At 55.6% G+C, this 10000-nt stretch overlaps 1 protein-coding gene across 1 annotated transcript in view; it reads left to right on the top strand.

The window, feature by feature from the left end:
- Positions 1–10000, top strand: part of LOC144490241 (capping protein, Arp2/3 and myosin-I linker protein 3-like) — a gene marked incomplete at its 3' end in the record, with an annotated part of 29305 nt that overhangs the window by 12119 nt on the left and 7186 nt on the right. The window contains exons 5-7 of the mRNA XM_078208033.1: positions 3041–3150; positions 4746–4823; positions 6334–6410. Coding sequence (XP_078064159.1) covers positions 3041–3150; positions 4746–4823; positions 6334–6410 — 265 coding nt within the window. The remainder of the gene's footprint in view (positions 1–3040; positions 3151–4745; positions 4824–6333; positions 6411–10000) is intronic.

The following is a 10000-nucleotide window of genomic DNA, read 5'->3' as shown; positions in this document are numbered from 1 at the left end:
GGGAGGGGGGACAGGGGGAGACGGGGACGGGGGAGACGGGGACATGGGGAGACGGGGACTGGGGGAGACGGGGAGGGGGGACAGGGGGAGACGGGGACAGGGGGAGACGGGGATGGGGGGAGGGGGGACAGGGGGAGACGGGGACAGGGGGAGACAGGGATGGGGGGAGGGGGGACAGGGGGAGACGGGGACAGGGGGAGACGGGGATGGGGGGAGGGGGGACAGGGGGAGACGGGGACGGGGGAGACGGGGACATGGGGAGACGGGGACATGGGGAGACGGGGACTGGGGGAGACGGGGACAGGGGGAGACGGGGACTGGGGGAGACGGGGACTGGGGGAGACGGGGACGGGGGGGACGGGGACAGGGGGAGACGGGGACATGGGGAGACGGGGACAGGGGGAGACGGGGACAGGGGGAGACGGGGACTGGGGGAGACGGGGACTGGGGGAGACGGGGACTGGGGGAGACGGGGACTGGGGGAGACGGGGACAGGGGGAGACGGGGACGGGGGAGACGGGGACATGGGGAGACGGGGACATGGGGAGACGGGGACTGGGGGAGACGGGGACATGGGGAGACGGGGACAGGGGGGGACGGGGACTGGGGGAGACGGGGACAGGGGGAGACGGGGACAGGGGGAGACGGGGACAGGGGGAGACGGGGACTGGGGGAGACGGGGACTGGGGGAGACGGGGACTGGGGGAGACGGGGACTGGGAGACGGGGACTGGGGGAGACGGGGACGGGGAGACGGGGACGGGGGGAGACGGGGAGACGGGGACGGGGGAGACGGGGACATGGGGAGATGGGGACATGGGGAGACGGGGACAGGGGGAGACGGGGACTGGGGGAGACGGGGACAGGGGGAGACGGGGACTGGGGGAGACGGGGACTGGGGGAGACGGGGACTGGGGGAGACGGGGACTGGGGGAGACGGGGACTGGGGGAGACGGGGACGTCGGGGCTGGAGGAGGTTACAGAGATAGGGAGGGGGTGTAGGGGGCTGGAGGAGGTTACAGAGATAGGGAGGGGGTGTAGGGACTGGAGGAGGTTACAGAGATAGGGAGGGGTGTCGGGACTGGAGGAGGTTACAGAGATAGGGAGGGGGTGCAGGGGGCTGGAGGAGGTTACAGAGATAGGGAGGGGGTGTAGGGGCTGGAGGAGGTTACAGAGATAGGGAGGGGGTGTAGGGGACTGGAGGAGGTTACAGAGATAGGGAGGGGGTGTAGGGGCTGGTGGAGGTTACAGAGATAGGGAGGGGGTGTAGGGGGCTGGAGGAGGTTACAGAGATAGGGAGGGGGTGTAGGGGGCTGGAGGAGGTTACAGAGATAGGGAGGGGGTGTAGGGGCTGGAGGAGGTTACAGAGATAGGGAGGGGTGTAGGGGGCTTGAGGAGGTTACAGAGATAGGGAGGGGGTGTAGGGAGCTGGAGGGGGTTACAGAGATAGGGAGGGGTGTAGGGGCTGGAGGAGGTTACAGAGATAGGGAGGGGTTGTTGGGGCTGGTGGAGTTTACAGAGATAGGGAGGGGGTGTAGGGGCTGGAGGAGGTTACAGAGATAGGGAGGGGTTGTTGGGGCTGGAGGAGGTTGCAGAGATAGGGAGGGGGTGTAGGGGCTGGAGGAGGTTACAGAGATAAGGAGGGGTGTCGGGACTGGAGGAGGTTACAGAGATAGGGAGGGGTGTCGGGACTGGAGGAGGTTACAGAGATAAGGAGGGGTGTCGGGACTGGAGGAGGTTACAGAGATAGGGAGGGGTGTAGGGGGCTGGAGGAGGTTACAGTGATAGGGAGGGGTGTCGGGACTGGAGGAGGTTACAGAGATAAGGAGGGGTGTCGGGACTGGAGGAGGTTACAGAGATAGGGAGGGGGTGCAGGGGGCTGGAGGAGGTTACAGAGATAGGGAGGGGGTGTCGGGGTGCTGGAGGAGGTTACAGAGACAGGGAGGGGGTGTAGGGGGCTGGAGGGGGTTACAGAGATAGGGTGGGGGTGTAGGGGCTGGAGGAGGTTACAGAGATAGGGAGGGGGTGTAGGGGCTGGAGGAGGTTACAGAGATAGGGAGGGGTGTTGGGGGCTGGAGGAGGTTACAGAGATAGGGAGGGGGTGTCGGGGTGCTGGAGGAGTTTACAGAGATAGGGAGGGGTGTTGGGGGCTGGAGGAGGTTACAGAGATAGGGAGGGGGTGTCGGGGTGCTGGAGGAGTTTACAGAGATAGGGAGGGGTGTTGGGGGCTGGAGGGGGTTACAGAGATAGGGTGGGGGTGTAGGGGGTTGGAGGAGGTGACAGAGATAGGGAGGGGGTGTCGGGGTGCTGGAGGAGTTTACAGAGATAGGGAGGGGTGTAGGGGGCTGGAGGGGGTTACAGAGATAGGGTGGGGGTGTAGGGACTGGAGGGGGTTACAGAGATAGGGAGGGGTGTTGGGGGCTGGAGGGGGTTACAGAGATAGGGTGGGGGTGTAGGGGGTTGGAGGAGGTTACAGAGATAGGGTGGGGGTGTAGGGGCTGGAGGAGGTTACAGAGATAGGGAGGGGGTGTAGGGGGCTGGAGGAGGTTACAGAGATAGGGAGGGGTGTAGGGGCTGGAGGAGTTTACGAATCCTGTTGAAAGCACAATGACTGCCACCTTGCTGTGTGTGGGATCTTGCTGTGTACCAATGGTTTATCTCTTATCAGTGTCAGAAGTAAATCTGACATTAACACTGCAATGAATTTGCTGTGAAAATTCCCCTGGTCGCCCACACTCCGGCGCCTGTTCGGGTACACTGAGGGAGAATTTAGCACGGCCCAACGCACCCGAACCAGCACGTCTTTCAGACTGTGGGAGGAAACCGGAGCACCCGGAGGAAACCCACGCAGACACGGGGAGAACGTGCAGACTCCACACAGACAGTGACCCGAGCCGGGAATCGAACCCCGGATCGCGTTACACAAGCGGCCACGCTTGAGAAGGGACGCGCTCGGAGATGGCACTTGTTGGTAGATATGATTTGCTGAACTTTCCCCTGTCTTTGCCTCCTCCTCCCCACTCCCCCGCCCCCCTCTAAAGGACTGGTCCCCCTTGCTCAGACTCTGCACCTGAGCCCAAACATGGCCAACACTCTGACCCACCTGGATCTCAGCAAGAATCCCGGGATGCTCGCTGGAGAAGAAGCTTCGGTGAGTCCGGAAAAACACCCATTCCCGAGTCCCAACTCCCTCTGCATTCAACCCCGTGCTGTACCTGTCCTGGGAGTGTTTGATGGGGGACAGTGTAGAGGGAGCTTTACTCTGTATCTAACCCCGTGCTGTACCTGTCCTGGGAGTGTTTGATGGGGGACAGTGTAGAGGGAGCTTTACTCTGTATCTAACCCCGTGCTGTACCTGTCCTGGGAGTGTTTGATGGGGACAGTGTAGAGGGAGCTTTACTCTGTATCTAACCCCGTGCTGTACCTGTCCTGGGAGTGTTTGATGGGGGACAGTGTAGAGGGAGCTTTACTCTGTATCTAACCCTGTGCTGTACCTGTCCTGGGAGTGTTTGATGGGGACAGTGTAGAGGGAGCTTTACTCTGTATCTAACCCCGTGCTGTACCTGTCCTGGGAGTGTTTGATGGGGACAGTGTAGAGGGAGCTTTACTCTGTATCTAACCCCGTGCTGTACCTGTCTTGGGAGTGTTTGATGGGGACAGTGTAGAGGGAGCTTTACTCTGTATCTAACCCCGTGCTGTACCTGTCCTGGGAGTGTTTGATGGGGACAGTGCAGAGGGAGCTTTACTCTGTATCTAACCCCGTGCTGTACCTGTCCTGGGAGTGTTTGATGGGGGACAGTGTAGAGGGAGCTTTACTCTGTGTCTAACCCCGTGCTGTACCTGTCCTGGGAGTGTTTGATGGGGACAGTGTAGAGGGAGCTTTACTCTGTATCTCACCCCGTGCTGTACCTGTCCTGGGAGTGTTTGATGGGGACAGTGTAGAGGGAGCTTTACTCTGTATCTAACCCCGTGCTGTACCTGTCCTGGGAGTGTTTGATGGGGACAATGTAGAGGGAGCTTTACTCTGTATCTAACCCCGTGCTGTACCTGTCCTGGGAGTGTTTGATGGGGGACAGTGTAGAGGGAGCTTTACTCTGTATCTAACCCCATGCTGTACCTGTCCTGGGAGTGTTTGATGGGGACAGTGTAGAGGGAGCTTTATTCTGTATCTAACCCCGTGCTGTACCTGTCCTGGGAGTGTTTGATGGGGGACAGTGTCGAGGGAGCTTTACGCTGTATCTAACCCCGTGCTGTACCTGTCCTGGGAGTGTTTGATGGGGACAGTGTAGAGGGAGCTTTACTCTGTATCTAACCCCGTGCTGTACCTGTCCTGGGAGTGTTTGATGGGGACAGTGTAGAGGGAGCTTTACTCTGTATCTAACCTCGTGCTGTACCTGTCCTGGGAGTGTTTGATGGGGACAGTGTAGAGGGAGCTTTACTCTGTATCTAACCCCGTGCTGTCCCTGTCCTGGGAGTGTTTGATGGGGACAGTGTAGAGGGAGCTTTACTCTGTATCTAACCCCGTGCTGGCCCTGTCCTGGGAGTGTTTGATGGGGACAGTGTAGAGGGAGCTTTACTCTGTATCTAACCCCGTGCTGTACCTGTCCTGGGAGTGTTTGATGGGGGACAGTGTAGAGGGAGCTTTACTCTGTATCTAACCCCGTGCTGTACCTGTCCTGGGAGTGTTTGATGGGGACAGTGTAGAGGGAGCTTTATCCATATTTAATCTGTGATTCTGTTTTGCAGAATTTATACAATTTTCTGGCTGGACAGAATGTTTTAGTTGACCTGGACCTTGCTGGGACAGACTGTGTCGTTGATGTTGTGAGTTTTGAAACATCGATTCCATCTCAAATTTGCCTTTGAACTCCTGATTTCTTACTTACTGTGAGCACCGTGCACAGTTCCAGTCTCCGTATCCCTCGGTTAGACCACACTGGGAGCACCGTGCACAGTTCCGGTCTCCGTATCCCTCGGTTAGACCCACACTGGGAGCACCGTGCACAGTTCCAGTCTCCATATCCCTCGGTTAGACCCACACTGGGAGCACCGTGCACAGTTCCAGTCTCCGTATCCCTCCGTTAGACCCACACTGGGAGCACTGTGCACAGTTCCAGTCTCCATATCCCTCAGTTAGACCACACTGGGAGCACCGTGCACAGTTCCAGTCTCCATATCCCTCGGTTAGACCCACACTGGGAGCACCGTGCACAGTTCCAGTCTCCATATCCCTCGGTTAGACCCGGACTGGGAGCACCGTGCACAGTTCCAGCCTCCATATCCCTCAGTTAGACCACACTGGGAGCACCGTGCACAGTTCCAGTCTCCGTATCCCTCGGTTAGACCACACTGGGAGCACCGTGCACAGTTCCGGTCTCCGTATCCCTCGGTTAGACCCACACTGGGAGCACCGTGCACAGTTCCAGTCTCCATATCCCTCGGTTAGACCCACACTGGGAGCACCGTGCACAGTTCCAGTCTCCGTATCCCTCGGTTAGACCCACACTGGGAGCACCGTGCACAGTTCCAGTCTCCGTATCCCTCGGTTAGACCACACTGGGAGCACCGTGCACAGTTCCAGTCTCCGTATCCCTCGGTTAGACCACACTGGGAGCACCGTGCACAGTTCCAGTCTCCGTATCCTTCGGTTAGACCCGCACTGGGAGCACTGTGCACAGTTCCAGTCTCCGTATCCTTCGGTTAGACCCACACTGGGAGCACCGTGCACAGTTCCAGTCTCCGTATCCTTCGGTTAGACCACACTGGGAGCACCGTGCGCAGTTCCAGTCTCTGTCTTTCATGGTTATGGAGTATAGGACAATGTGGGACTCGCTCCCACGGGGGGAGTGGGGGAGAATGTGGGACTCGCTCCCAGGGGGAGTGGGGGGAGAATGTGGGACTCACTCCCACGGGGAGTGGGGGGAGAATTTGGGACTCACTCCCAGGGGGAGTGGGGGAGAATGTGGGACTCGCTCCCACGGGGAGTGGGGGGAGAATGTGGGACTCACTCCCAGGGGGAGTGGGGGGAGAATGTGGGACTCGCTCCCAGGGGGAGTGGGGGAGAATGTGGGACTCGCTCCCACGGGGAGTGGGGGAGAATGTGGGACTCGCTCCCAGGGGGAGTGGGGAAGAATGTGGGGCTCGCTCCCAGGGGGAATGGGGGAGAATGTGGGACTCGCTCCCAGGGGGAATGGGGGGAGAGGTAATGGGGCATTGGGATGAGCTGGGGCTGTTGAGGGGCTGGTCGGGTGCACAGAGCAGTTGCAGTGAGAGGCGTTACCTTTGATCAAGGGTCACTAACCTGTCTCTCTCTCTCTCTCCACCTCTCCCACAGCTGTTTGGCGCACTCCTACACGGATGTTGTACCCACTTGAGTCGCCTTAATGTCTCCAATAACAATTTCTCCAACAAGTGAGTGAGTGACTAAGAACAGGACAGCACAGGAAGGGGCCCTTGGGCCCTCCAAGCCTGCACCCATCACGTTATCCTATCCAGTGTGTATCACTCTATTCCCCGCCTGTTCAGGCGACTGAGACCATCAGATATAGGAGCAGAATGAGGCCACTCGGCCCATCGAGCCTGCCCTGCCATTCAATCATGGCTGATCCTTTTCCCATCCCCATTCTCCTGCCTTTTCCCCATAACCCCTGATCCCCTTATTAATCAAGAACCGATCTATCTCTGTCTTAAAGACACTCAATGACCCGGCCTCCACAGCCTTCTGCGGCAAAGAGTTCCACACATTCACCACTCTCTGGCTGAAGAAATTCCTCCTCATCTCTGTTTTAAAGGATCGTCCCTTCAGCCTGAGGTTGTGCCCTCGGTTCCCAGTCTCTCCCACAGGCGACAGTGTGGTACAGTGGTTAGCACGGCTGCCTCACAGCGCCAGGGAGCCGGGTTCGATTCCCGGCTCGGGTCACTGTCTGTGCGGAGTCTGCACGTTCTCCCCGTGTCTGCGTGGGTTTCCTCCGGGTGCTCCGGTTTCCTCCCTCACTCCAAAAGATGTGCAGGTTAGGGTGGATTGGCCGTGCTAAATTGTCCCTTAGTGTCCAAAGATGTGTAGGTTAGGGGGATTGGCCATGCTAAATTGTCTCTTAGTGTCCAAAGATGTGTGGGTTAGGGTGGATTGGCTGTGCTAAATTGCCCCCTAGTATCCAAAGATGTGCAGGTTAGGGGGATTGGCCATGCTAAATTGTCCCTTAGTGTCCAAAGATGTGTGGGTTAGGGTGGATTGGCCATGCTAAATTGTCCCTTAGTGTCCAAAGATGTGTAGGTTAGGTGGATTGGCCATGCTAAATTGTCCCTTAGTGTCCAAAGATGTGTAGGTTAGGTGGATTGGCCGTGCTAAATTGTCCCTTAGTGTCCAAAGATGTGCAGGTTAGGGGGATTGGCCATGCTAAATTGTCCCTTAGTGTCCAAAGATGTGTAGGTTAGGTGGATTGGCTGTGCTAAATTGTCCCTTCGTGTCCAAAGATGTGTGGGTTAGGGTGGATTGGCCATGCTAAATTGTCCCTTAGTGTCCAAAGATGTGTGGGTTAGGGTGGATTGGCCATGCTAAATTGTCCCTTAGTGTCCAAAGATGTGTAGGTTAGGTGGATTGGCCATGCTAAATTGTCCCTTAGTGTCCAAAGATGTGTAAGTTAGGGGATTGGCCATGCTAAATTGTCCCTTAGTGTCCAAAGATGTGTAGGTTAGGTGGATTGGCCGTGCTAAATTGTCCCTTACTGTCCAAAGATGTGTAGGTTAGGGGGATTGGCCATGCTAAATTGTCCCTTAGTGTCCAAAGATGTGTAGGTTGGGTGGATTGGCCATGCTAAATTGTCCCTTAGTGTCCAAAGATGTGTAGGTTAGGTGGATTGGCTGTGCTAAATTGTCCCTTCGTGTCCAAAGATGTGTAGGTTAGGTGGATTGGCCGTGCTAAATTGTCCCTTAGTGTCCAAAGATGTGTAGGTTAGGTGGATTGGCCATGCTAAATTGTCCCTTCGTGTCCAAAGATGTGTAGGTTAGGTGGATTGGCCATGCTAAATTGTCCCTTAGTGTCCAAAGATGTGTAGGTTAGGTGGATTGGCCATGCTAAATTGTCCCTTCGTGTCCAAAGATGTGTAGGTTAGGTGGATTGGCTGTGCTAAATTGTCCCTTCGTGTCCAAAGATGTGTGGGTTAGGGTGGATTGGCCATGCTAAATTGTCCCTTAGTGTCCAAAGATGTGTGGGTTAGGGTGGATTGGCCATGCTAAATTGTCCCTTAGTGTCCAAAGATGTGTAGGTTAGGTGGATTGGCCATGCTAAATTGTCCCTTAGTGTCCAAAGATGTGTAAGTTAGGGGATTGGCCATGCTAAATTGTCCCTTAGTGTCCAAAGATGTGTAGGTTAGGTGGATTGGCCGTGCTAAATTGTCCCTTACTGTCCAAAGATGTGTAGGTTAGGGGGATTGGCCATGCTAAATTGTCCCTTAGTGTCCAAAGATGTGTAGGTTGGGTGGATTGGCCATGCTAAATTGTCCCTTAGTGTCCAAAGATGTGTAGGTTAGGTGGATTGGCTGTGCTAAATTGTCCCTTCGTGTCCAAAGATGTGTAGGTTAGGTGGATTGGCCGTGCTAAATTGTCCCTTAGTGTCCAAAGATGTGTAGGTTAGGTGGATTGGCCATGCTAAATTGTCCCTTCGTGTCCAAAGATGTGTAGGTTAGGTGGATTGGCCATGCTAAATTGTCCCTTAGTGTCCAAAGATGTGTAGGTTAGGTGGATTGGCCATGCTAAATTGTCCCTTCGTGTCCAAAGATGTGTAGGTTAGGGGGATTGGCCATGCTAAATTGTCCCTTAGTGTCCAAAGATGTGTAGGTTAGGGTGGATTGGCCATGCTAAATTGTCCCTTAGTGTCCAAAGATGTGTAGGTTAGGTGGATTGGCCATGCTAAATTGTCCCTTCGTGTCCAAAGATGTGTAGGTTAGGGGGATTGGCCATGCTAAATTGTCCCTTAGTGTCCAAAGATGTGTAGGTTAGGTGGATTGGCCATGCTAAATTGTCCCTTAGTGTCCAAAGATGTGTAGGTGAGGTGGATTGGCCATGCTAAATTGTCCCTTAGTGTCCAAAGATGTGTAGGTTAGGTGGATTGGCCATGCTAAATTGTCCCTTAGTGTCCAAAGATGTGTAGGTTGGGTGGATTGGCCATGCTAAATTGCCCCTTACTGTCCAAAGATGTGTAGGTTAGATGGATTGGCCATGCTAAATCGCCCCTTAGTGTCCAAAGATGTGCAGGTTAGGTAGATGTAGGCTGGTTATCATGATTTAGCATGGCCAATCCACCTAACCTGCACATCTTTGGACACTAAGGGGCAATTTAGCATGGCCAATCCACCCTAACCTACACATCTTTGGACACTAAGGGGCCATTTAGCATGGCCAATCCACCTAACCTACACATCTTTGGACACTAAGGGACACTTTAGCATGGCCAATCCACCCTAACCTACACATCTTTGGACACTAAGGGACAATTTAGCATGGCCAATCCACCTAACCTACACATCTTTGGATACTAAGGGACAATTTAGCATGGCCAATTCACCTAAACTACACATCTTTGGACACTAAGGGACAATTTAGCATGGCCAATCCACCTCACCTACACATCTTTGGACACTAAAGGGCAATTTAGCATGGCCAATCCACCTAACCTGCACATCTTTGGACACTCAGGGACAATTTAGCACGGCCAATCCACCTAACCAGCACGTCTTTCAGACTGTGGGATGAAACCGGAGCACCCGGAGGAAACCCACGCAGACACGGGGAGAACGTGCAGACTCCACACAGACAGTGACCCGAGCCGGGAATCGAACCCGGGTCCCTGGCGCTGTGAGGTAGCGGCGCTAACCCCACTGTTTCCCCGTGCCGCCCCCATCCTCGATACCTTTGTATTCGCTGCCCTGTCCGATGAGGGCAAGCGTGCCGAAGGCTTCCTTCACCACCGTTTCCACTCGTGCTGGCACTTTTGAGGATCTGTG

This window comes from Mustelus asterias, unplaced genomic scaffold (genome assembly GCF_964213995.1).
Source record: "Mustelus asterias unplaced genomic scaffold, sMusAst1.hap1.1 HAP1_SCAFFOLD_3060, whole genome shotgun sequence".
In the NCBI taxonomy this organism is placed as follows: domain Eukaryota; kingdom Metazoa; phylum Chordata; class Chondrichthyes; order Carcharhiniformes; family Triakidae; genus Mustelus; species Mustelus asterias.
This window is presented reverse-complemented; position numbering and strand designations above follow the sequence as displayed.